At 39.3% G+C, this 27903-nt stretch overlaps 1 protein-coding gene across 1 annotated transcript in view; it reads right to left on the bottom strand.

The window, feature by feature from the left end:
- TULP3 (TUB like protein 3) overlaps positions 1–27851 on the bottom strand; it is a 34854-nt gene extending 7003 nt beyond the window's left edge. Inside the window, exons 1-8 of the mRNA XM_075762681.1 lie at positions 27598–27851; positions 13772–13823; positions 7362–7524; positions 5246–5422; positions 3285–3412; positions 1276–1473; positions 659–771; positions 150–264 (exon numbers count right to left, since the gene is read on the bottom strand). Coding sequence (XP_075618796.1) covers positions 150–264; positions 659–771; positions 1276–1473; positions 3285–3412; positions 5246–5422; positions 7362–7524; positions 13772–13823; positions 27598–27812 — 1161 coding nt within the window. The 5' untranslated portion in view covers positions 27813–27851. The remainder of the gene's footprint in view (positions 1–149; positions 265–658; positions 772–1275; positions 1474–3284; positions 3413–5245; positions 5423–7361; positions 7525–13771; positions 13824–27597) is intronic.
- Between the last annotated feature and the right edge of the window lie 52 nt (positions 27852–27903).

The following is a 27903-nucleotide window of genomic DNA, read 5'->3' as shown; positions in this document are numbered from 1 at the left end:
TGCCCTTTGTTGTATCTGGTTGAAATGGGTCAGTTGGTTCCAAAGTTAAGTGAGGAAGGCTGCCAGGCAGCATGATTTTGTAAGCCCTGTTTCCTCAGTAACCTGGCAACAAAAAAAGAAAGGGGCAGAAGGGGAGAGGCACTACTTACATAACAAATAGCTGCAAGCTCCTGTCTTGTATGAGCCTTTTCCACTAGACCTTGTGCCTTGACTGGGCTAACTCCATGGTCATAGACTGTAAATTTAGTTCCCATGAGGTTTGACCTAATGTCAGGTTAAGGAAAGACAGAAAGAGAGACACATCAGTGGAAAGTTTTGTCATCTTCTGAAGATATTTGTATAGCACAGTGAAAACACACATCTGCCATCTGAATCTTCCTATTGCCAGCTCAGTAAGGAGCTTCTGCAAAGTGCCTGTAGTGAACCGAGCCTGTAACCTATCCTGGAAAGCATCAAGCCAGAATTCCTTCCCTTAATTGCCACAGTGAACAGTAATGCTGAAGAAAGTTTGCCAACCCAAATGAATACAGATTACATTAAGCAGGATGATGCGAGTTCATTCTCTCTGAATTGACACTAGATTGCTATTCATAACCCCAACTCAATTAGAATGAAAATCCAGTCTTTCCTGTCTGTAGTTTTCATCTGTGGTTCTCACCTGAGTTTTCCAATGAAGCTTTCCCCTTCCCGGGATAAATCAGTTGGGTCAACTGATATGAGGTAATTGGATGTTTTGCTCTTTTTTCGTTTTCTCCCTGCAAGAAGGAACGTCTGGAAATACAAAACTTTGATCAAGACTGGAGCTTTGTAAGAATGCAGAGGCATTACTCAGCATTGCTATCCAAACTGTTATCTCACCAGTTCCAACATCCATTCCCTTTTTTATTCTGTGCCATTACTACTATCTCCACAATTTTGATCTCTTCCACAAGTGCACACCCTGAAATCCTATTCCTCCAAACAGCTCACTCGGCAGCCTAGGTTTAATGCAACTGTCCTTTCTAGTCTTCCCTCTTTTTCTTCTGGAGCAGCTCAATCTCCCTTCTCTTCTTTATCCTTGACATTTTTATGCTTTTTTAATTTCATCTTTCATTGTATTACGGCTTTTAAACATGCCAATTCCCTCCTTAGTGCCTTGGCCAAATATAAGCTGTCCTCATCTGCATGCTGGCTCTCGTCTCAGCTTCTGGTTTCTTACCAGAAGCTCTCCCTTACACCAAAAATATTCTGTGGTAGGAGTACAATAGCCAAGATACTGTGTGGTGCTTCCAATACCTTTCTGTTGTCATCCCTTTCCAGATGCATGTAATAAGTAGGGAAGAGGCCCCGGTCCATTCCCTTCTTATCTCTAGTGATTCGACATTTGACTGTAATACCACGGGGTGCAGGGCGTAATGCAAAATCCTCCAAGTTCTCTACTTCTCCCAGCGGTGCATCTGCCTGAGAGGATGGACTACAGGAAGCACCTGTTTCCTGTGGGAAGAACCATCACATTAGCAAATTAACATCGGATCAGAGGCTCTGGTATTCCCCAAGAAAGGTCTGTTGAAACAGAAGATCTTCTGTCTCAAGGAGATACTTGGGAAAAGGAAGTTAAATGAGAGACCACCTGTGTTTCTCTGAAGAAAGTGGCTGAAGACTTTTAGTCTGAGGAAAGACTAGTCCTTCAAGGGGCGGGGAGAAAAAGTACCCATTAACCAGAGATGAGTAAATTGCTAGGAAGGGGAAAATAGGATGAGATACCATAAATATTCTAAGCATTGAATAGAGCCTGTCTGCTTTTAGAACTTCAAACACTCTGTGGGAAATAAGGCAGCCTGATAAGCTGGACTGATGAATGCTGCAGGATTTTTGCTACAGGCTAGGATTTTTGTGACTGAAATGAGCACTGACATTATGTTGGTTCAGAACAGTAGCAGAAACAGTGTAACCCGACAGTGGAACCATCTCAACTAAATGCTAAAACAACCTTAGAACAATGTGTATAGTCAGGATGCAAGTTATGGTCACCAAAGGAACTGGAATTCTAATGGAAATCTGGTATAGGTCATTAAAGGCATTTTTTCTTAGAGGTAGCTGAATCCTGTGGATTGTAGAACCCAGGAGATTGCTCCCTTACCAGGCCTTGGAAATGTGATTGCTGGTTTATCCCCATTCCCAGGTATAGCCAGCAGGAAGTCTGAGTGAATACACACAGACACACACACACACAGACTTGAAATTAACTAGTGGCTCTCACCCCTCCCCCTCTCCAGCACCCCGACTTGGTATTTCCAGCAGTTGGCACCCATAGCCCAGTCTCCCAAGTAGCTAACACTCAGACCTCCTGTACTACTCACCCACTAGTGTAGGACAATATACACAGTAACCTCACAGATGTACTCACAGGGTCTTTTGACTAGTAGCATAGACTTTTAAGGCTGTCCAGCATCCATAACCAACCCCTATGCCCTTTATGTGGTCACTAGCTCAGTCCCTGGATCTTCCTGATGCTGGTCTCTTCCAACTTGCTGGCTAGTCCAGCATATAGTTTGTCAGCAATGTATGCAATGTATGTGTATCTCTCTCACACAAACACACACATGAGAACACATTCACACAGGAAATAGTTAGGAACAGAGTTTTAGAAGATGGTAGGACATGCTGCAGTAATCAGGCACAAGGCTTGGCCAGATAAGCATACTGTCTTGCAGCTGTTTACATGCCTCTGGTGCTTTTTACTCCCTTTACTCCCTATTTTCCCATGCTTATTACTCCCTGATCCACCTTGACACCTTTCTTTTCCCTCGAGTCCCTTTCCCTAAACACCCCACAAAAAGTTTTGTCCAATCCCAGAATTCTCTGTTCCATCCCAAAATTCTGTTCCCACCTGCATCCCACAATAAATGCTATAAACCTTCAGGCAGTGATCCCTCTTAACTTTACATGGCATTTCAGAGTTTCTCTGAGTAATTTTAGTAATTTTACACCTGAGACAACGGCCTAATCTGTCTCCTTTGAGAGTCATAGGAGTAGCTGATTCATTGTGTTCTCATCTTCACTGATTAGGCTACTTGGGTTCCTCCACCCACCATTGTTCCTTTGATCATTACTAAGTCTTTGTGTTTAACTCACTGGCCCTTCAGTCAGATAACCTGACAATCATGACCTTCCTCTGCCTTCAGGGATTAATATGCTAGCTACTGCAGTTGCAACTACTGTATTTTAAGCCAGTGCTCAAACGGTTAGTACTAAAATCAAGCATGTGCCCAGCCCTTATCAGAAATGGATTTCAAGATACTTACTGCAAAAGATTTCTCACTGGTTGCAGAGCTAGGCCTCTCAGATTCAGGATACGGTGAATGAGATTCTAGTCTCTTACTAGCTTCGTCCTCTTCTGTGTCCTCATCAAAATTCAAACTACCTGAAATTCCTATCAGGATACAAGATCAAGCAGGTAACCTCTAAAAGAAGGTGTGATGAGTTCAAGGCATCACTAATTTACACATGACTCTCGCATAGCTATTCTGCTCTCTCTCTTTTAATTAATTTTTGTTGTTTCAACTGCTGATTTTCTTCATGGGCTATATTGCTTCCCGAGCCTTGTAATTCAAACCCCTAGTGACATTTTGCAGCTGTCTCTGTGCAGATGATTATACAGCTGTCAGGCTTTTATTAATACAGATTTTAGATGATATTACATGATGTAACATATTGCTTAGTATACGCTGTCATTGAATGAATTTTGCCTATTTTCACGCAAAAAAGCCCTCTATGTCTTAAGAACAAAAAAAAAGAAATCCAGATCAATATGCTGACACCTATCCTGTAAGCTGGACTCTGTACAGTTTACATCCTTTACCATTTCCCCTTAGTCTTATACACACTGAAATGGAGCATGGTAATTCTTCAATAAAAGTCTCTCCTTTCATCAGTAGCAATAACTCAGGTCTCATGAAAACTACTAATGATTTGATTTTTAAAATGGAAGCACAGACTGAATAGTTCCAGGACTTTATTTAATCTTAACCTAAACACAGTTACGTAGAGATGACTGTGGGTATATAACTAAAAAAACTCTGGATAGAGACATTTATAAAGAACTTCCATACACATCACTGTTTGACGTTTCCTTCCCCTTGGAACTGCATCATTTTGTTTTGTGATTCCATTCTTTAATTTGTCTGTATGGAAAAGCACACAAAGCACTACAGAAAATGAACACACTCAGCCTGCTAAGCTGAATTATTTTTTGAGAGCCAATATTATAACAGTGCTCCAACATGGCACTACATAGAAGGGGCACTGCTGGAAGTTCTTTGTCTCAGATGAAACAGAAAAATGTAGTCTTAACAGCCTGTCAGTAAACTTCCCAAAGCACATTTGGAAAGAGGAAAGGCGTTAACCTTAGTACTCCGGCCAATTTCAAAATTCACTGTTTATACTCTACCTCCACTAATTTCCCTGGAAGTTTCTGGATATTCTCTCCTGCTTCCTCTCCTAACTCTTGCGTAGTGTTGCTACCCATAGGTAAGCAGCTGTTGCATCTGACAACTGAATGGAAGTATTTCTACATATGGCAGTACCTTAATACATAAAGTGTATTGGAAACATTATAGGACACAGGGTCTGCAAAATAAAAACAAGCTGTGTGCCACATTAAACACTAGCCATTATTTTGCTGCAAAGTGCTTAGGCTGCATGCAACAAAAAAGGTTTCCTGTGGTACTGGCAGTAACCTAAGATAGTTGGCAGAGATGGACACTCCACTAGGAAACTACTCAATGGGATATAACTACTGAATATAAAACTCTAAAACTGTTTGTTGATTGTGACAGCCTCTGACTCAGGAAGAACACCTTTCCTGTTAGTCTCCTAAACATTTAAATTACAGCATTTACTGGCTATAGAGGATTCTGCTGTTGTGGAAATATTCAAGCATCATATCCAGATATAATATATCTTGAATAAAAGTACCCTGAAGTTTAGCAAAATATGAAGTACAGCATTTTGTCACCAACTGCCTTGGAAAGGCCAGAAATTATACAGCACATTGATAAATCTTTAAAACATAACTGGTATATTACAATTAATATCAGAAGAAGGAACTGCAGTTCTCCATATCTACATGCTGTAGAATCTACTAGCTCTGCATTTAAAAGTAATATCCTACAGACACTTGTTTTATGATTCCTCATATTTTTTAGGTTTTTTTAAGAAGTAGAAGACCCCCAAAAAAAGACCTTTGCCCATTATCAACTGTTACCTCGTTTCTGTAAGATTTCTTGCAAATCTGGCTTGCCTGCTGTGTCTGTTAGAGCGTCTCCATCATTTTCCTGATCTGCATTGTCTTCTGTTTTGGAAGATCCAGCAGAGAGACTTTGGAGTTTGGTCCCCAAATCTTGCACTTCTGATTTCAGGAAAGCAGCTGGTCCATCAATGCCTGCAGACCAAAATGAAACAGAATGTTAAAGTCTATTTTTTATGGCTAAAGATGCACCCCAGGATGGTGGTTCTTTTCATCTTCCCTTGCTCAAGCATCCCTTTAAACTACTGACACATACTTGTTCAACTTTTGTCAGAAGATTTGGGAGGAGTCAGGCCTGACTCTGGTACAGACCACCTGTTACTTTAAACATATCAGGCATCAATTTCTCCATTTATAAATACAGTGATTGTATCTACTTTTTACAAGAGCTTAAGCAATTAAAACAAGTTGTATTTGTCATGCATATTGATATCCTTCAATTTATTTATGGGAAACTACTGTATTTTCTTTTCCTTCAGGTTTCTTGTTTGCTCCTGTGCCAATAAGTGCATGCTCTACAGTGAACATCACAAATCAATTTGATAAAAAAATCTAAACCCACAGGCAGAAAATTGTAAATGGATGCCCTCTATCTTTTTGGTAGAAATTAAATTTCCGTGTTTAAACATGCAACACAGCTGTGCACTGCACTTCAGAATTGGTGGAGGCATCTTGATGTCAGGGTTTGGCATAATACTTAATACACATTTGCGTAGCACACAACATGTAAGTGTAGTTCCAGCTTCAGATTTCTTGCTTTTCCACTGTTTTCTTTCTTAAAACTTTCCTGCCATATCAAGTCATCAGATTTCTGACATGCTTACTGCTGTTATCACTCCTTAACAAGATTTGTTAGTACTGAGGAAGCTTCAGAACTCTGGAAGCTAGTGAGGGACCAGTTAGTTTTCATTTTTCTTTCTTGTAGTTTCAGCAGTACTGAAGTTTCCTAACTCAGAAGTTATATCAATCTCTTCTCCCACTCTCTTTTTGATGTAAAAGTGTCTTTTAACAGCAGGTTTCTCCCACCTGATTTTAAACACATAAATGCTACCATCCACATCACCACTCTCCTCCCCATCCTATGATCCTGAAAGACATCTGGAGAACAAGAAAAACATTCAAAAGACAGGGGATAACATAGTTCCAAATGGGATCTTCAAACCAGTTAACCAGTTTGTTCGGGTTTTTAAAATTCTACTCTACACGTTAATTCCCTATTCATATAATGATGGTATTATAACATCCTGCAACAACATGCATCTCATGTTTCCTGTTACTTTCTTGATAGGCTGATGGGACCCTGGGTCTCATAAACTACTTCCTGACACTTCCACTGGAACACAGGACTTTCATTGCTACTCTTTTCTCCTCCCTGTGACATGGAAGTCTTAAGGCTCTCACTACTGTATTTCTTTTCACTCCTAACAGAATGGTCACTATCTCACTGTAATGTTTTGAAACTACCGAGTTAATTGCTTTTGGCTCTGATATCACTTTGTGCTTGTGACTTTCTGGATCACTATAGCTTGTTTGTTATGTTTCAGTTGTCTCCCTGAAGCTCACAGAAAACAACAGATGAGGTAAAAGTCAGTATTCATAAGACTTTTTTTTTTTCTTTTTCTCTTATCTACTTTATCATTCAGTCATCTGCAATCTTGAGATGGAGTATACCATGACACCATGAAGAAAAGTACAGGCAGTCACTACTGGGTTATTTCCTTTTCTTTATCCTACAGCTTCAGAAGACTCTCTTACTTTTGTATCTCCCTACCTTTATAGAAGTCCCTAACTATTTCTACAGTTCTTATTAGCCTAACATAAGGGAGAGAATACTCAAAGGCACGTGAAGATTCTCAGCTGTCACAAAATTCAAGGTAAGGTTTTTGTTTGTTTTTACAGTTCAGTATTGCTCAACCATACTGCACTATAATTCTACTTTTGTACATAGAAAGGTGTGTAATCAATCTTGTTTATCACTTGACCACTGTCACAGCAATGTAGGTGCTCATCTGTGACATAAAATGCATGCAGTGGCATCTTGGGGAACTTTGTTGCAATCAGGTTGATAACTTACCATGTAACATAACAGCACTGTGGAAAAGGGTAGGAGTTTCTACTAAAGGAGTCTGCTCCTCACACCCTTTGGGCTTTGACCTACGCAGCTTTGCCTCAGGATTTGGCTGTACCATCAAGGGATCAAGACGTTTCTTTCTCTGCTTCTTCTCTAGAAGAGCTCTCTGTGAAATAAAGTATGAAATAAGGATGAGTAACCACATTCAGAGAGGCCAAACCCATGCCTCAGCCATTGGCAATGACATGTCACTGATTGGGATCTCCAATAAAGCTGAAATACTCTTGTAATCTCTTACAAAAATCCTAGACACAGATATTACTGTGTCTTTGGAGTAAGACATTGCCTTTGACTCTCCATCAGTGGTTGATTGGTGATGTGGACAACTGCTTATTTTCTGATCTGTCCTGAGGCCATCAGCAGATAATTTTAACCCCTTTCACCCAGTCTAAACTGTGGCAATCCTTACTATAAATAGACAAATTCACCAGTCATTTATAATCCAATATAATATAACCTCAAAGCAAATGTTATAATATACAGCATGTTCATGCAATTTTATTACTCCATGCATCCTACTTACTTAAGCTGACAGAGTAGACAAAACAGCTCATAAGGACTCTCTGCTCTTTCTACTGGATTTATGACTGGACTAAACATTCCATCATTTAGGACAACTTCCTGCGCATACAGGGAATGTATAATTTTTCCTCCCTGTTTTGTACAATTACGCAAACTTTGCATTAAGAGAACTCTCTCCAATACCATCTGAAAACGCACTACATGGTAATTATGTCTTTTACTGTAATAGCATAACATTTCTAAAAATCATTAATCAGGGCTCACTCTGCCATTGCAGTTATAAATGCTGTCACAATGCAGCAAAAGCAAGTCAGGACTTGCAAAGGAAAAGGCTTTTTTGTCTCAAAAGTTATCATCTTATAGGGACAGTTCAAAACAAATAGTTCCCAGAAACCAATGTTGAAAGATAAGACTGGGGGGGTGGGGAGAAGAGAGGGAGAAGTATTACAGTCATTAAAATAGGACTGATCCAGTAAAAGGAAAATTTATCTACCTTGGAAATTTTTTTTCCATATAATTCAAGATTGAAAGGGAAGAATGGTAAATCCAAATGTTAAAAAAAATAAAACATTACTTTTCCAAGATACATATACACTTCATGTTGATGATTTCCTACTAAATGAGAATAGAAACAACTTCTAGACATACATCAAGGCAAATGAGGACATTGCAACATTTTAAAGACAGCCACGCTTAATCCTTAAAAGTTAAGGCGATGCATGAAGAAGAAAAAATCATATTCTAATATTCTGTAATACATCACTATGCAAACAACGTGCAAGTCTCTTGCCATAGATGCAGTTTAGCCATGCCTGCTTCTTAGGTACCTGAACATCCCCTGAAAATTGATCTTGATGATAGAAACCCTTTCTCCCTGGAATTCTTTTCAGTCTCCAAGAATCCATCAGATAAACAGTACCAACATTTCAATCCACTTGAGACATAGACATCTGTGGAAGCCTGTCCTCTCATTATGTTTCTTCTCTCTCTTGCTGGATCTTTCCTCTATTAGGCTTTTTATCTCAAGTGAGGTTAGTTTCTCAGGCAACCTCTCCCTGAGGAATTGCAACACAATTCAGCACTTGGTCCTTTATTCTTTTTGCTTTTCAAGCCCTTATTAAAAAAAAACAAAAACCAAAAACCAAACCAAACTCCCAGCCAACACCACAACAAACAAACAAACCCCAACAAAAACAACCTTTTTTACTGAAACTCATAATTAGACTTTGAAGACTGGACTGCAATACAGGTAGTCTTTGTTACTGCAGAATTATTTGCAAGAATTGTCCCACGGGGCAAAAATTACATAGAATTCCAAAGAGATTATTGCCTTGGTCTAGAAGAAGAAAAATAAGCAGTAGAAGACAAATTCTTAGAAAATGCTAATTACAGATAAAAATTATTTTCTAATTTGTTTTCTAGAAAGGCAGTCAGACTCTCCAGAAGAATTAACATTGGTTTGTTGTTTGTTTGTTTTTTAAATTAATGCTGAGGAAAAGTAAAAAATTTTGTAACAGTTTATAAATATCTAATAGTTTAAATAAAAGGAGAGAAGGAAAACAAAAATCAAACCATTATACTCAGAATAAGGATTTTAGAAAAATTGTTGCCAAGGCTTCTCTACCTGACAAATAGACAGGCAAGAAAAAAATAAAACAGACACTTTCTAAAGGCATGCTGCTAGAGTGGGAAATTGAATTTGGGATCCATATAAGACATAACAACTTTCAGAGATACTTAACGGATTATTCTATTAGATGAGGGTTTTTTAAAATTTCACGGCTCACCAGTCTAAAAATTTATTTTTTCATATTATAGGACATTCTGGTTCATCAAAGAGTTTCTAGGACTCACAAATCCAACAGGATCATGTTGGCTTACACTGAAACACATACTTTACTGCTGGTAGATGTGACTGACCTTCTTCTTGCAAGAACTTCAGGATAATAAAAGTGACAAATTGATAGTAATTTAATTTGTTTCAAAAAGGCTTCTTTCTACTACATTGCTTATTGAGATGCAAAAAAAAAAATCTACAAGTCCACTGACAGGACAGACAGTAGCAGTTCATTTTCTCTACATAAGGTGGCAGAGCAGCCTTACCTTCAGTATTATGTATTCTCAGACTTACACCATTAAGATGAAGTAGAAAAAATGAAACTGTATTTTGTTTCATTTTGTCTACTAACTAGCCTTTTCCTCCAGTTCTGTGTTACAGTAAAAATTCATATAATATTACAACAAAAAAACCTAGATAGTTCATGAACAGGACACCAGAACATATAACCAATTAAAGAAATAACAGATACAGATTATCATGATTTGTTCAGGATTTTTTTAACTCCATGTCTTAAATACTTTCAGAAACATTTTCTTTGCACCACAAAAAAGCATAATATCAGAATACAGGATGATTAAAGGATCACAAACCACTAACTCTGGTTCTAATGAATTTCCAACAAGCTAAGAAGTCAGATGTTTCAGATTAATATATCATAGCAGGCTACTGAGACAACTAGTTTAGTACTCTTTCCACAAATGTGATGAACAGGAAGATGGTATACAGGAAGGTTCTAACCACTCCAACCTTGAAGGTGCAATACCGTACTACTAATTATTTGGATAGTTCTACCTTAGTAGGCTATGTAGCTCTGAAACATCCTCCCTGCTCTTCCAGCTCCTCCTTAGTTCATGCTGAGGCAGCAGTGACAACGCTAGCGATGATGGCATTAATGAAACTTCATGTCAAGAGCAAGTACCACACCAGGTACCTTCAGAAACATGCGTTCAGCTTCACGCTCTCCACTCACAGGGAGATGGCAGCATTGCACTTTGAGCTGCAGTGCCTCAAAAGACAGGGAAACACCTTTTGCTGCTGGGGAATAAGTACTGCCTGAGCAGCCACACACTCTCTCCTCAAAGAAAAGGCAGTAGACTAGATAAAAGCATCCTGGCAGGCAGAACTGGCCCACAGATGGAACTCGATGTCATGCATTATTACAAATAATATGTTAGTGCAATTACAGGGTTTCCAAACCCATCATAAAGATGGATAACAGGCATATGCCTTTGCTGTGGCAAACGCTTATTTCAGATTTATGCCATCCAGAGGGACCTTGACAGGCTGGAGAGGTGGGCTCGTGCAAACCGCATGAAGTTCAACAAGGCCAAGTGCAAGGTCCTGCACGTGGGTCAGCACAATCCCAAGCACAGCTACAGGCTGGGCGAGGAATGGATTGAGAGCAGCCCTGAGGAGAAGGACTTGGGGGTATTGATTGATGAGAAGCTCAACATGAGCCGGCAGTGTGCGCTTGCAGCCCAGAAAGCCAACTGTGTCCTGGGCTGTATCAAGAGAGGTGTGACCAGCAGGTCGAGGGAGGTGATCCTGCCCCTCTACTCTGCTCTGGTGAGACCCCACCTGGAGTACTGCGTCCAGCTCTGGGGGCCCCAGTACAGCAGAGACATGGAGCTGTTGGAGAGAGTCCAGAGGAGGGCCACGAAGCTGATCAGAGGGCTGGAGCACCTCTCCTATGAGGCCAGGCTGAGAGAGTTGGGATTGTTCAGCCTGGAGAAAAGAAGGCTCTGGGGAGATCTCATTGCAGCGTACCAGTACCTGAAGGGGGCCTACAGGAAAGCTGGTGAGGGACTGTTTATCAGGGAGTGTAGTGACAGGACGAGGAGTAATGGGTTTAAGATGAAGGAGGGTCAATTTAGATTAGATGTTAGAAATAAATTCTTTACTGTTAGAGTGGTGAGGCACTGAAACAGGTTGCCCAGAGAGGTTGTGGAGGCCCCATCCCTGGAAGCGTGCAAGGACAGGTTGGATGAGGCTTTGGGGAACCTGGTCTAGTGGAGGGTGTCCCTGCCCATGGCAGGGGGGTTGGAACTAGATGATCTTTAAATCCCTTCCAACACAAACCATTCTATGATTCTCTGTGTGGCCAAAGGTTCTAAACATGATCCTCCTGGATTAAAACATTTTGCATTTTTTTATACCATTTCCTATACATTTTTAGGGCAAATTAATCAAGCAGGGCATCAGCTACAATCAGCAATGAGTCCATCATGTCTGATAGTGATCTCCTATTGAGCTCTATTTCTTCAGAAGGCATGGTACTATTCATATAAAAGTAGACTTTCAAACTTAATATTCAAACCTAAAAATACAATCCTAAATTAGAGACTTAGCATTTCTCAACAAATGTCATTTGCAAGGAGGGGGGGTGGTGTTAAAATACGTTTTAGTGAAATTTTCTAGCTGTTGGTTTTGCAGATGATTGCAATCTCAACCAAATCCAGGAGAGCCTGAAATGAAATTGCAAAAGGGTATGAATTCTTTAAATTCACCTCTTCGTGATTCAACTGACAGCTGCTCTGAGGGAATTCCACCCAGCCCAGCAGCTTTGTTTTGGTGGAAAAGCAATGCATCCCCATGGCAAGGTCTGAAACTAGGCATACATTGATGACAGTGCCTAGCATTAGGAACCAGTAATTACTACCAGTTTATGATGCAAGACAACAGTCCTGACACAGACACTGAGGTTCATCACCAAGCAATCAGACCATCCTTAGTTTCGGAACTTCTTACTGAGTGGCATTTGGCATTAAATGCTCTTTTACTGATTACTTGAACTAATGTCTTTTTTTTTTTTTTTTTTTTTTTTTTTAAAGTGTTACTGGATAGCCTACAGGTAAAAGGATTATCCTAGCTTCCACAAATATGACTAAAGATAAATTTTACTCCTTGACTCTGAAGTGTTTTAGATAAGCACCTATACACACACAGATAAAGTTGGTAATAAACCCACTGTCTGAAGTCAAAGCTAAGCAAACTCAGACTAGAAATAATGAACAAGTTCTGATAAAGAGGGTTATCATCGACTGCAACAGTTCCCTGAAGACTGTTATGTCTGGATTTAAAAATCCAAAAAAGCGCTGAGAACACGCTTTTCTAAAAAACATACTTTAATTTGAACACAGATGAATTTAATGCAGGACAGTGATTCGTGGTCCATGTGAAATGGCCAGCTAGAGAATCATAATAATCTCACATCTTCTAATCTATAAGCATTTAAAATTTCACAGAGGAAGAATATTATGGATGGATACTTACTTGCTTTGAAGAATATGGTGATGTAAGCATCTAGCAAACAGAGCTTTAAAAACTGAGACCTATAACTTAATATTTGACAAATGCTTGGCTGTAAATGTTTTATTTGTAGGAAACAAAAAAAGTCAAAAGATGCTGGAAATCTTTCTCAACAGTATTGTTAAGCAGATCTTTCTATAGCTCAGGGAAACTTTTTATTTTCCTTTGATGCTTAAAATGGATAATTCCCTGCAGTCTTCCTCTCAATTCATTCCAGCATTGCAGTGACTCGATCCCAATGAAATGAGTAGGATTTACAAAAAATAAACATATCAAAAAAATCAAGCCTACAAGCCATAGCAATGTTAACTTAAACTAATGAAAGCCATGAAAATCTTTAAAGAAAAATGTTACCAATGACTTCTTGTTTGTATTCTTTAGACTAAGCATTTTCAGCACTTCACCCGCATTTCTCAAGTCTCCCTGACACTGCATATCAGAACAGAAGTTGAAGAATGCGGGCTGGATTCACTGTTGCCACATACTTATGTAGCTCTGGGCAACAAATCACAAAGTAGATGACAAAAAGAAGCCAGGTTGTCATGAGGAAAAGTGGGGAGACAGGGAGGGGAAGGGAGAGTAAGAAGAAACACAAACACTTTTACCTCCTCCTTTCCTACAATAAATGGCTAATGCTTGTTTTCCTATACTTATTTTCACTGACTTCAGTGCTATCATTTACCTGATTCTCTAGTTTCAGCTGTCGTAGTTTCATGCTTTCATCCTCAAAGATGCTGGGAAAGGGAAAGAAACAAATTGATTATTGCTAGCAAATAGTTTGCATTATAAGAGCACAGCATATCCACAGACTACAACTTCACCATCAAGAATTTAAAACAACTGTAAGACATACCTTCTATCCCACGAGAAGACCAAGTTACAAGGCATTAAAAAATAAAACATACTTCATATTCTGTCATAAATAGGACCAAAGTGTAGTTTAATCACCTTAGTAAACTGTTCTGAAAATATTCCGTAAGCAAAAAAGGCTTCATTACTGATGGACAGATTATGAGCCACTATTGAGGTGGGCCATGAGAATCTATATCCGAAGCATTAATGCAGTTCAAATCAATTCGGTGAAATCCCTCCTCCTTCATAAAATACCAGTTCCAAATTAACTCAGAATTTTAGGTTTTGCCTTGGAGTCAAACCTACACCATTTTCTCCTCCTACCGGACTTCCCAGAACTACTGTTACTACCTGGGAGAATCTGTATTTGCAATACCTGATATAAATTCCTAGGGATGAAAAAAAATAAATAAATCACTATTTAAGTGTTTGTTTCTTTCACAAGAACTCTGTTTTTTTCTTCTAAGTTGTGTTCTATATAGACTTCCCATTTCCTTTTGTACAATAATGAATTATTACATAAAGTGTGATTTAGAGCAGTTAACCCTACAAAGATTAATTAACAGGTAAGCACATATTCTCCCTACCACAGCTGTGCACTTTCCTCCTACACATCTCTGACAAAGACCTTTCTGGAAGTGAGAAAGCATCAGGAAGAAGATACTTAATACGGGAAACAGACAAACATTGTGTATTTTATTAATGGCATGCAGAAAAGCAGGGCTAGCCCAAATTTCAATTTAAACAGGACATTCTCTGTCTGGTCTAGGTATGCAGAAATGTCCAATGCTGTGAAGCCACAAGCTGGCAGACAGTGCTGAATATAACCCCAACAAAGAAAATCGGAGAGATGGAAAGAGACAGGGAGAGAGGTGGGGTGGGGTTTCCGCAAAAAACATGCCATGGAAATTAGAGCTAACACAAGGAGAAAAGGCTCAGAGTCCCCTTACCTCCTAGTAAATTCACATTTGACTCAACTTCCAGGCAAGCAGATAACAGATCAGATAACCCTAGCCAACACAGGCCCTGTTCTAGAAGGCCGAAATGTGCGGAAAAAAAGTTTTGTATATGTACATCATATATAACAGTGTATATACTCTAAAATTGATGCTTACTGCCCAACTAATGGTATTTTAAAGCAGGTTACCACTGCTATTGTTTTTTTACTTTGCAGTTTTCCTTATTTCTAGAATTTTTTTCTAATGTATTTCGAGTAACATCCCATAACAGGTCTAGGACCTTGAAAACACCCTGCTTGTAAAAGCTGACATTACTCCTCACATGGACCAGTAATACGTAGCACCTTGGATTCAAAGGGAATGGAAGGCCTGGAAAAATTAATGTCTTTCTTGAAAGGGGGATGGAGGGCTATTGCGTGTCCCCACAGCAACAGTTACACTAACACACTCATCTCCACCTGAAAACATCCACAATTTAAGAAAGGAACATACAGAGACATATCTGCTGAGCACAACAAGATATGCATTAGTTGCCACATGAAACTTCAACATAAAGTTGAAATATGACATGCTTTTTATTTAAAGCATAGGTGGTGGAAAAGGCCATCTTTGGCAAAGGCCAAAAAATGCTTGAAAGCTCCAGTTAAAATATTCATGACCAAAAAAAAAAGGGGGGGGGAGGAGAATGTTCTTTTTCATATGCCTACTGACTTAAGAAATAGATTACATTTGTTAACTGTAGTCAAGACTTTGTTATAGAGCAATCTATGTAGCTCTGATCAGTATTAGATTTACAGACACATTCTTATATAATTAAAAATACCTACAAAGTGTCCTGTGTAGATACAAGATACTGTCTGTGGTTTGGTTGCTTTTCCTAATAGAAAATGCATTCCCAATTTGAGTCTGTTTTTCAGAAAATAAAAAGAAATAAAACCACCACCACTTTTGGAAATAAGTTTCCAGGTTTTCCTTTTTACCTGGAAGATGAAATATTAGGACTCATATATGCACCTTATGTAAATCCTCAATGAAAGTTATTTACTTTGTATTTTTAAATTATTTTCTACCCACACTGGTATAAAGTTACATAATGTCAAAGACAGGTCTGAAGACTGTTGGAACAGGACCATAATGCAGACTACACAATGCCTCACCTCCAACCCCTTAACTGAGGCTCAAACGTGGTTGAAATACATAAAGATAACAGGTCATAGAGCTTGATAAAGCAAAAGACAACAACAGTGTTCTCTTTTACAATTTAAACACCGACCAAAATCACCTCATGGCAGGCCACAAAATGAAAGCAGCCATCAATCCTTCCCATTATAAAGTGCAAGGATTCACATGAGAAGCAAGTTAAAAAGAAACAATTAAAGCCATTAGCACTGTAGCACTGTAAATAGTAGCTAAAAAACCCCCACAAACCCAAACATTTTACACTTACTTTATTTTCTCCTGTACCTTCCTTCCAGCATTTGGTCATCATGGAAGGGTAACATAATAACCAGATAAAAAAAAGAGTTTCCCACACGTACACAAACTGTAAACTTTTTTTCTCCCCACCACAGCAGGTTGGTGTTGTTACAAGACTTTACAGGAAAAGGTTGTGCCAGAGTCACTCCCACAGCTCACCACTAAGGAATTCAAGTAGCGTGCTAATACAGCTGTAGGCTTCAAACATGAATCCTCCTTCAGATGGACTGACTACAGTATATCTAAGCTCTCTTTGGACATGCCCACGCAAAACCACTACGCTCTTCGCTATGCTTCTCCATTTGAAAGGTTTACGTGCAGTAAGAGGAATTAAATATCCAGTAGGAACAGGAAAAATAAGCAGCATTTCCATAGCTACAATACAGTTCAAAACAGGAAAAAACTCCAAAACAACCAAACCAGTCACCCATTTACCTTTGATGAATATTTTCAGTTCTTATTTAAGTAGCCTGTCACAATCTTGCTCTCCCTAACCATTCCAGTGGAGCAGACTACAGGAGACCCTGCCCACCAACTCCTCTGCCACATTGAGCAGAATCCACTAGCTCTCCTACTAAAGCTACATGATGGGTAACAGACACGTGCCACAGAGAAAGGAAAAATGACCCAGAATGTAACATAGATGCGAAGACTAATGATTATCCAGGATAAAGAATAAAAATGAGAGCAGGAAAGCAGCTATTAAACAAAAACACTCAATTGAGAAGATACAACAGCATGTCTGAATGTGGGACAAGACAGTGAGACAAAGGAATTCACAGATCCATTCTTCCTCACAGATCCACTTCCAGATTCAACACAGTCCAATGTGAAGCAAAATGTTTTATTTTTAACTGAAACCACCTCAGATTCCTGCTGAAATCAGAATTAGTCTTGTTTTTATATCATGAGCAGAAATTAAAGTGTTGCAATAAGAATACAAATGACAAATTTTATTATATGTGTTTATTTGGTCTTTCCTAACCATTTTTAGAATATCAAACTAACCACAATGAAGAGATAATTCACAAGGTATTTAACAGATGTTCATATGTGCAATTAAGGCTTCACTTTTATGCAGTTCATTTTAATTTCTGTAAAAAAAAAGACATTACATCTATTCACAGTTCTTTCAGAATGGACATATTTTTCGATAACACACTACAAATTTGGAATTACAAACTATGTTGTAAAGCATACATATGGATAGGCAGAGTTAACACTCTTGTTCTCATTGCAACTTCTCTGTGTTCCTGAATATATTATACATACAAAAAAAAAAGTTATATTCTAAGCACTTGGCAATTAATTACCATTGAATCAGCCAAATATAAACTCATAATATAATGTAACTCGGAGAATAATGAAATACCCTAATATTAAAGCAGGAGAACATAGAAAACAGTGCAAGAAAGCAATCCACCAGTCTGAAAATAGTCTCCCCATTCTGTGCAAGGTCCACACAAGAGAAAGGATTCTGAAGAACTGAAGAGGGTTCAGCAGAAAGCTAACAAATTGACCAAGGGCTAGAAAATGTACCTCTTAGCAAGATTTGAATGCATCCTACAGTTTATTCAAGAGAAAATTAATCAATACAATGCACTGTATTCCATGGACTTGAGGCCATAAATGACTATTGATAAGAGAGAAGACAACAAAATCCAGTCATACATAACTGAAGCTAAACAAATTCAGACTGCAAATAAAATTTTTATTTAACACTGTGACTAATTAACCATTGAGATATATCATGGAGCTGTGGATTTTCAAAAGAAAACAACAGGTTTTAATCAAGGTTGAATATTATTATGCTAAAAAAATGCTGATATAGAGTAAGGCTATGGTCTACCTCAGATTGCAGGTGTGCTTATCCCAGATGGGAGAGATAAGCATTCTTCTTTCAAGTTATATCAAGCGACCAGTTAAGCCCCCTTTATATACTGACTGTTGAAGCTGTAAGGAGGCAAACAAAAGGTTGCCTTTATTATGGACTAGTTTTGCAAGGAATTGGCTGGTTGTAGCTGAGTGAGAGGCAACAAGCAGAGGAAGCAAGAAAAGCCACAGGAAGAGCAGCCCGTAGAGAGAAAATGTTCTACATGATCCAGAATTCACTGGAAAGACAGATTTTAAATATGATAAAGAAAAAAAAATCATGATAGTTTTTCCTGCATTCAAGAAAATAGGCACATTCCTCACGTGTTCCCTAAAGAAATACTCTACTTCAGATTTTCCTCCTAAACAAGCAATGTAGAAAGGCCTTGCAGATTTAAAAGCTTCCCAGACAGCTAAAGCTATCCTGCAATTGAAGTAGTTACAGGTTTGATAAATAGTGAGTAAGATTCTCTGGCCCCTTTTAAGCAGAAGGTCAGACTAGCTGACAGAAACAGACCCTACCCCCATCCTTAAAGAAAATCTGACCCAAGAGAAGGAAACATATCTTGTTTTGCTTTTTTACTCTTCTGAGTTTCTTTAGAGCATATATTAGCACTGTATATGCACTGAATTCTTGGTGAGAGAAATTCAGGAAGTATCACCTGTTTCTGCACAGCTTTAGGGAAGATACTAAAAACTCGGATACTCTCTAGTTTGGCAGACAGATTCAGGGAAAGTGTCCAGCAGAAACTTTTAGCTCATTTTAAAGTGGACTAGATTTTGAGTTTACTGTGCCTTGTTACAAACAAGCTTGATATGTTATATGAGTCTGACACATAAATCCTTCTTTTAACAAACACAATCTTTCAATATTGATGGGAATATGAACCTATACATTAACAATCAAGTTCCTTAAATTTTCAACTGTTTCCATTGCTCTATTTCCTTTAAAGGAACTCCAAGGCACAATAAACTAACACCATTTTCCTCAATAAATGTCCCAAACTTCCCAATATCTTATGTTCCATTTCTCAGTCTACAGATGGAGTCTAACAAAGCTCACGTAACTCCTTTTTCCTTTACAGGACAGTTTATTAATGTGTTAGCAGTGGTTATATCTCTGAGCAATATTCCCAGAACTTAAGAATCCGGGAATGAGAAGAATGTGGCTTGTGGCACATATCTTTGTCCACTAGATTGTATTTTTAGCTGTAGAAGCACAAGTAAAAGCAACTTCAAAGAAATGCAGAGTCAGCTGGGTATGAAAGGGTTTTCACTCTTAACTCTCTGAAGAACTTTCCTGAGAATTGTTCTTCTCGTCTGAACTACAGCTATGAAGGAAAATAGAAGCTGCAGAAAAGAGATCATTTGAAGAAGGGTTCTTATGTTTCAACAGATATATTCCAAACAAAAACTGCAATACTGTCTCTGGAAACTGGTTGAGGAACAGAATTTATCTGTAATGCACCTTCCAATACACAAAAGGGAGGAGTTTAATCCACTTTCCTTGCAACTGACATAATTGTAATCATTCATTTCTGGGAAAGCGTGTAACATAGCATCCATGGGAGTGAGGATTATCAATTTTTTTCTGCCTTCTCCAAGGCAGAAGAGTTGTTTTGGGTTTTTTTTTTTTTTTTGCAAACATGGGATATTCTTTCCTTCGTAGTTAAATTAATTACCAGTAAGTCTTTCAAGGTAAACTGGATCTGCTGTGAATTAGCCATAAAATGCCACACCCATTTCCAAGTGACACAGCTCAGGTTGCATCAACATTTCAATTACAGGTTATTTTCAAGCAGCCGGTATTTTAATAAGGGCAAGTTTTAGCCCTTACCTGGCTTTTTTTACAAAAAGAATTGCTTTCTCCAGTGAAATCAGGTTTACTTTTGATTCTTCCCCACCGCCCAAAGAAACATGCACAGATTTCTAATGTCAATAGCATTTTGTTTTGAGAAAGGTTTCACAAAATTTGTTTGGCAAGTTTTTCACCTACTGAAAATATTATGGGAACAATGACATAGCAACAGCGAACATTTGATTTTGGAAAAAATTTTGAATGAGTGAATACTTTATTGTCAATAAAGACTGGATATGCTTTAATACACAAATTATATCCCACATGATAGAGACTGACTAAGATTTATCTCAGAATATTTGAAAGCAAGTATAAAAAGAACTAATAAGAACAATAAAGTCAACTGCCAGACCAGGGTGGTGGAGCAGAAAGACAAGCATCTAGATCTATGTCCTACCCCATTTTAAAATACACCTGACTCCCCTAGGCAACTGCATGTTCCTTCCAAGAACTTGCAGCAACTATCTGAACAATTTTCAACTTACTAAAGATCCTAAAGAAATACAAAGGCAAGTTAGTCCTTTACAACTTCTGCTTCTACCTGCCTCTGAGTTTAAAATGGAACTTCACTGTGGAATTATCAGGTACTTTAAAGTCACATGGACTAGAAGCATGCCAAACACCCAAACCAAAACACTTCCCCTTTCAAAAAAAACCCACAAGCAACCAAAAAGGCTGGTACTCTGAAGAAAAAAAAAATAAATTGTGTGTATATATACATATATATTGTTCATGCATATATATATGTGTGTGTATATATATAAATATGTTTTGCCTTTATTGTGGCAAAACAGCTGCCCCAACAACTGAGAGCAATAGGAATACTGTGCTGAAGAAAGGAATTCAATAAAAAAAACCAACAATCTGAGATACACATGCACTACATAAAAATCTTTTGTTATAAAACATAACAGGTGAATTATTTTTGTTGAGCTAAACCCAAGAAAGCAGTGAATTTAATCCAAACCTATCCTTGCAGCACTGTGTTCTCCATACTTGCATAAAGCAATAATGCCATTAAATGCACAATGCCCTAATATTAAGTGAAGTGTATCTGAAAGTAACAGGCTGTTCAGGTTAAAAAAGCTCAGCAAGAACACATTACCTTTGGCTTAAAGGAGTTTCTTTGAAAATGCATCCGTTTTGGGGTGACTGTTCACATGCCAAATGTAACTAGGTAAATAATGATGCAGTCTAGTACTGACTGACTGCAGTAAAGTTAATGCAGAAAAGATTATCTATCAGTACAGGAGACACGAACTTCTCTTTTCTTTACAGTACTCATTCCAGTGATTTTGCAAGGTAAAAGGAAATGGTGTAGGCAAGGTGAAACAACCACTCAGAAGAATCACCCCATCTTCAGTTTCACAATGGTATCTGTGGAAGCACAAAATCCTAGTATAAAATTATCATCTCACAAATGCAATGGGATATGCTCTGTACTATTACATACCTACACAAATACACCTTGAATAGGAAGAACTAATGTGGCAGGAGATTGTCAGGTGAACTAAACAGGAACCTGCTAGTAAAGTAACAAAACGTTGAGAAATTAAGGGTCTATGGGAGAAAAGTTGAATTATGGTGAAATGAAGAATAAAGCGTCTGATGAGATCAGATGATGATCAGAAGAATGTCTGATGAGATTCCTTTTTCAGAAATGGATTGATACTGTCTTGGTGGACAACAAGTTGACCACCAATGCACCCTTAAGGCAAATGTGGCCAACAGCATCCTGGGCTGCACTAGGAAAAGCAGGTAGGGTCACCTGAAGTACTGTGTCCAGTTCTGGGCTCTTCAATGCAAGAAAGATATGGACATACTGGAGCAAGTCCATCAAAGGGCCAAAAAGGTGACTAACAGACTGGAGTGTATTTCATATAAGGTGAGGCTGAGAGAGCTGGGACGGTTCAGCCTGGAGAAGAGAAGGTTCAAGGGGGGATCTTATTCAATACCTGATGGGAGGGTGTAAAGGAGATGAAACCAGTAGTGCCTACTGACAGGGCAAGAGGCATTGGGCACAAACTAAAACACATTAAATTCTATCCAAACACAAGAAAAACCTTTTACTAAGAGAGTGGTCAAATGCTGGAACAGGTTGTCCAGGGAGGCTGTGGAGTCTCCACCTTTGCAGATATTCAAAATCTGAGCGGACATCATCCTGTGCAACCTGTTTCAGCTGATCCTGCTTGAGAAGCAGCGTTGGACCAGATGATCTCAAGAAGCCCCTTCCAAACTCCATGATTGTGTGATTCTGTCTGTTTGGGTTCTGGAGATTACAAGATAAATGGAGATAGTTTAGAGCCCGAGCCTGAGAGAACAAACTATAAATATAAAGAATGCAGGCTGTCACAAGAAAATGCAACAGGAACACAAGCATCATTAAAAGGTTAAATTCTGAGCTCAGAACTATTTTGAGTACTGTACTGCTTAGCGTTTCATACGCCATTCAAAAACCAACTCACTAAGTACCAAAGATTAGCTCCTCCTACTTGGAACAATGGAACAGAGCAATGGAATTAAAGCAGCACTCTCTGGGCAGAAGCTAGCAGATCTTCTATCTGGACTATAAAGAAGAGTGCAAACAAAAGCCTGTGTCATTCCCTACTATAGTCTGCTGGGAAAACAGAAAGTAGATTCTTGTTTTCCTTAGCCAGAAGTCTCAAGCCATTCGTCACAGCATACCTAAAGTGAAAGGAGCGTTCTTTTTCTGGAAGGAAGGCCAAGAGAAGCCAGAAATCCACACAGACCATTAACCATTAAAGCCATCACAGATGCTGGGAGGGTGGCACAGAGGAAGATAACCGTAGGAATAAGAATACGTATATAAACTTACCTTTAAGTGTGTAGCCAAACAGGGGTTTTTAAACTTGGGTTTTTTACAATACTCGTAAGAAAAGGGGAAAAAGGAATCTCCTGCCAGGCGCATTCCTTTGAGAGTTCACAGCTGGTGACTCCCAGTGATAGTGACATTAACAGGGAAGATACAAATTCATAACACAGCTTGAGTAAGGACTTTTCGGCTCTTAACCACCAATACAACTGCAGAATGCAATGCTTCCAAAATCATGTTTATTCAGGTGAATTTAATGAAATTTACATTTCTGTTAAGGAAAAGAGAGAGATGTCTATTCCATAAGCAGAACACCAGCTTTCTATTTAATGTCCTCTCAAATACACACTCCAAATCCCCAGGGTCATTTCATTTACAGAAATTGCTCTACCCAAGGAAAGAGCAAAGCAAGGTCCACAGGGGCTTAGAATTCTGACTCCTATGATCTTCTGTTTGTGAATTATTAAACCTTGCCTGTCACTTTTGTTGATGTTGTACCCAATTACAACATGAAACAAGTGAAATGTAAAGCAGTTGCTATTCTCTCCTAGCAACAAAGTCAGCAGGTAAATAGCACACAATATGCTTAACCCAGACTAGATAACAAAAAGATCCCTGAAAATAAGTGTATAACACTTCATGCCACAAAATGCACTTCTTCTGTAGTCTTTCAAACTAAAAGTGGGGGAAGGAACAAATGAAATTTTCTGAACTGACACTCTAGAACTTATTGTGGACTTTTAGTCAAATCCAGCTTTTTATTTTTAAAAGATTGAAAGGGGAAGTCACTCAAGAGACAAAAAAAGCAAAAGTTAATTTCCATCCCAAACTAGGTGACTCAGCAAGGTACCACTGCTAGACTGAGACTATTCAGTTTTGAGTCAGATTTCACATAAGAATGCTAAATGGGAAAGGAATGCAGAAGTGACCACAGACTTCTACAACAACACAGTTAGAGGCAGTTAGAATTCTAACATCCCACAGAATACATGTTCTAAACAACAGGAGAAGTAAGAGTAAATGTTCTTGCAGTAGTCTAAGACAGCCGTTCTAATCATGCTGGCAAATCCAGTTAGAAAAGAATTCATCCCATGACCCATCTGCAACACAATCAACAGTTTTAATTTGGAAATCACCCAACTGTGCCTTGGTGACAAAACAAGAGTCGGGAGCTATCCCAGTGCAAGTCTGGTTGCAGAAAGTTTTCATACATACAAAGTCATAATTATGTTGAAATCAGGGCACTTGGCCCTCATACAGATATCATACCAAGAGTGGTTTAAAAAAAAAAAACAAAAAAAAAAAAACCAAAAGCAGGAGAAGAAAAAAATAATGGCTGTGTCTATAAAGATCAGTAACCTAAATTCTAAGTTGTAAGATGGGAGAAGAACTTACTAAAAACTGAAGAGACAATTCAAACGAGATTCAACTGTAAGAAAACTCTTTCATTGTTCTAACAATTGCAGTTACCAATTGCATTTCAAGTGTATTTGGAAATTTGAGTGACAGGTGTAACAGCGCTGCTACTTTCTCTCTCTTGCCACTGCTGTCTACATTATAGGAAGTGAGATGTTCCTTCTTCATTCACACTGACAGCAGCGGCATCAAATTACAGATTTTCTTTTCTTTCAAAGCTGTACTCCTAGGAGTACATCTCAACCACATTTATAAAATATTTACAGATTTATGTTATCTTGGACAGATTTCTTGGCTACAATGTTCAGACTTGAAAGGGATGAATAAGATTTGCAGAATTATAAATCCTGGAATTTACAAAACAGTGCTTGTTAATTTCAAGAAGGTCACTCATGGCCAAACAAAAATACCCAAGGACCAACAGAGATGCTGACAGGCTTTTAAAAGGGAAGTTAAACTCCTCCATCTTCTCTGGATTACAAGTATAACTAAAATCATTAGCCAAGCATTTTATCTTTTTTCCCAAAAATTATAATTAAGGTGCATCTATACAAAACAGTCAAGCCCAGCAGCCACCAAGTATCCTGACAAACTCAACTACACTAAGTTTTTTCAAATATGGAAAGGAATATTGGCTGGAGAACAATACATGAAATTACTTTTGAACCATTTTCAGTCCATGGGCTCATAATCTTTTGAAAATTGAGCTTATTGACCCTTTTTCTTCATTAACTTTTGAAGACACTGAGTTCACAAACTGAAACCCACTAACTCATGCATGTCTAGTCACCCAAGAAGCATCCAAATTATGGGAGGGACCGCTGTAGTTGACACTCAGTTTTGTAGTCTGTGTAGAATCAGTCAAGATTTTGTACCTTAAAAATTATGTTCTTTATACATGACATCTGCAAGTCAGAAGCTGAAGCACGTTGGGAAGGCAGCATGTGGGAAACTTTAAGTGTTCCTGTACGTTGCATAATTATTGTGCAAAAAGGCTTTGCAAAACAAGCTCAGACTCCAAGACTGTAAAATACATACTATGTTAAGAACCAAATTCCCTTCTCAATATTTTAAAAGCTTACAATGATTTAGAATGATTTTTATCTGAATGTTTCTACTGTATTCAAAATTATTAATTTCATGTTAAGTCTCAAAATGGACTTTCCCAAATGAAGAGAAAAGGTATAGCACTTAGCAAAACCATGAAATAGCACTATTAATACTTTAGAAAATAATAAGGTTAAGACAGTTGCACCATCTCTACCTGATAGTCAACCAAACTTTAAAATTAACTTGAGCAATTTCAGTTGCAGCCACCTCAGATGGAAGATAATGTTGGTGGACAAGCAATAGGTTAACACAACACCATAGTTTCAAGAGATAGCCTGTTTCAGAAATGGCCTAAAGCCAAGATCTCAGCTGTCTATCCATCATCAAGTACCAAGTTATAAAAATATAGGCCAACTGGTTCTCAGGTACAGCTTTTTTAAACTTTACAGGTAGTATCTTCATTGCTATGAACAGCCAGTTATTATGTATCCCATTTACTTTTTCTATACAAACCACTGTTTGGATAACTGACAATTATTTTGCCAAACAAGAGTTCTAATGACTAAATTAGTGATTTATGGATAATTTTACTATTTTCTTCTCAGGAAAAGACCCTTCTTAAGAATACAGTCTTCTGTCTTCCTCCAATTTATTATAGTACAGCTGAACATTCCAAGTTCGGAGTCAGACGCTAAAAATATTAGGCCTTAAGAATATATTTTAAAACTACACACTTTTATTGAGGTTCATGTATTCTTGTTTCCTTACTTTAACCATGGAGACTAAGAAAGTTAAGGAAATGGATTGCTTGTTTAATAAACTGGAGGTGGGAGAGAAGCAGCTATCACTTGAACTGCCATTATTAAGCTATTTCTGTAAAAGCATACATAAAAGTATGCAAAACAAGTTTCTTAGCAAAAAGAAATCATACTAGTACAATAGTTACCAGAAAAGCAGCATCACTTCCTGTAGCTTCAACTCTGTCAAACTTAAATATCTAATATCTATGCAAGGAAATTTATGTGCATCTGGTCATCAGTTTTTCAAAAATTCTTTCCAGAACTGGTATACAAACCTCAGCCTTTAAAGTCTGGATAAAAAAGTCATCTTCTAATGTCTCACAGCATATTTGGTGGCCCTAAGAGATTACGGGACCCCTTCTAACTCTATTGCCTCTTTTCACCCTCAACTAAAATTACCAAGTGTGTCATAAATAAATACTGGTTTTCTTCTACATTGCATTTATTATAATTCAACTATTAGAAGTTTAGGTTTCTGTCTGCTTTTCCTTTCCCCATCCAAACATCAGAGGCACAAAAGATATTTTTCCTGTGTTTTTACAATCACACTAATTCTGTCAAAACCCATTTTCACTGCCTGCCTGTATCCTCAGATTTAATTTCAACTAATTTTGGTTTTGAGCTATTCAAGTGCCACAGGCATAATCTCTTTCCAAATCTCTTCTCCGAAGTTCACAGTTGTTTTTCCTAGTACATCAGTTCAGTTCCTTTCAGTTACGCCTCTTTTTTTCATTGCAACGGCATATGGAGTATGTTACCATATACCCCAAGAGGTTCATTAGGAAGAGAAGAGCAGAATAACACTCTGAAAATGCTTCACAGCAAAACCTAGAAACAAGCAGAGTGGACCGAGACCCCACAAAACCCGTTTAATCTACAAGTATTCAGACGAGGCATAGTACATAGCGTTGAGCAGTTAAGCAACGCAAAATCCCGCCGGGTGTTACACGGCTGTTGCGCGCCTGCTGGAAGTGGATGCGATCAGGGCAGCGTCACCACAACCACCAGCCGAGCAGTGCGACGTTACCACGCGGGTACGCGCCCCACGCGCGCGTGGCCGTTAGCAGCTGCGGTGACGGCACCCAGGCGCGTGCAGCTCTGCCCGCCCAGGCCCCGCTGCGGCCGCTCCACCCGGCACCGGGCGCTCCGCGGCGCTGTTTCTAGTGCTATGAGAGGCATTGCTGCGCGCAGCGTGGGGCGACCCCGGCCCAGGTCGTTTTGCTCCCGGAGACGCCGCTTCCCCGAAACCGCGTCCGCCCGCCCGCCGGACGGTGGAACCGGACCGGGAAACGCCGCCCCGGGGCCGACCTCACCGAGGTGTCGGTCCACAGACAGCTCCGCGGAGCCCGGGCCGGGCACTCGCGCGGCCCCGCCGCCCTGGGCCCCTCTCACCTGCCGCCGGCGGGGCCACCTCGGCCCCTCGCGCTCTCCATCCCCAGCCCCGCCGTTGCTATGGGGCCCCGGCCGCCGCGCCCAGCCCCGGCCTCGCCGCTACCCTTGGCAACGGAACTCGGTACTGAAGAGCGGCGCCATTGGCCGAAAGTGCAGCACGCGGCCCACCCATTGGCCACGGCGCTCCTCAGGGGGGAGGGACTAGTCCCGCACATGCGCAGGACGAGGGCCACTTAGCGCCGGGCCGGAGCCCAGGCCCGCCCCCTTGCCGCGCGCGCCGCCGGCCCCTCCCCCGGGTCCCAGCCG

This window comes from Balearica regulorum, chromosome 1 (genome assembly GCF_011004875.1).
Source record: "Balearica regulorum gibbericeps isolate bBalReg1 chromosome 1, bBalReg1.pri, whole genome shotgun sequence".
In the NCBI taxonomy this organism is placed as follows: Eukaryota; Metazoa; Chordata; class Aves; order Gruiformes; family Gruidae; genus Balearica; species Balearica regulorum.
The sequence above is the reverse complement of the archived record's forward strand: the minus strand, read 5'-3'. Positions and strand labels throughout refer to the sequence as shown.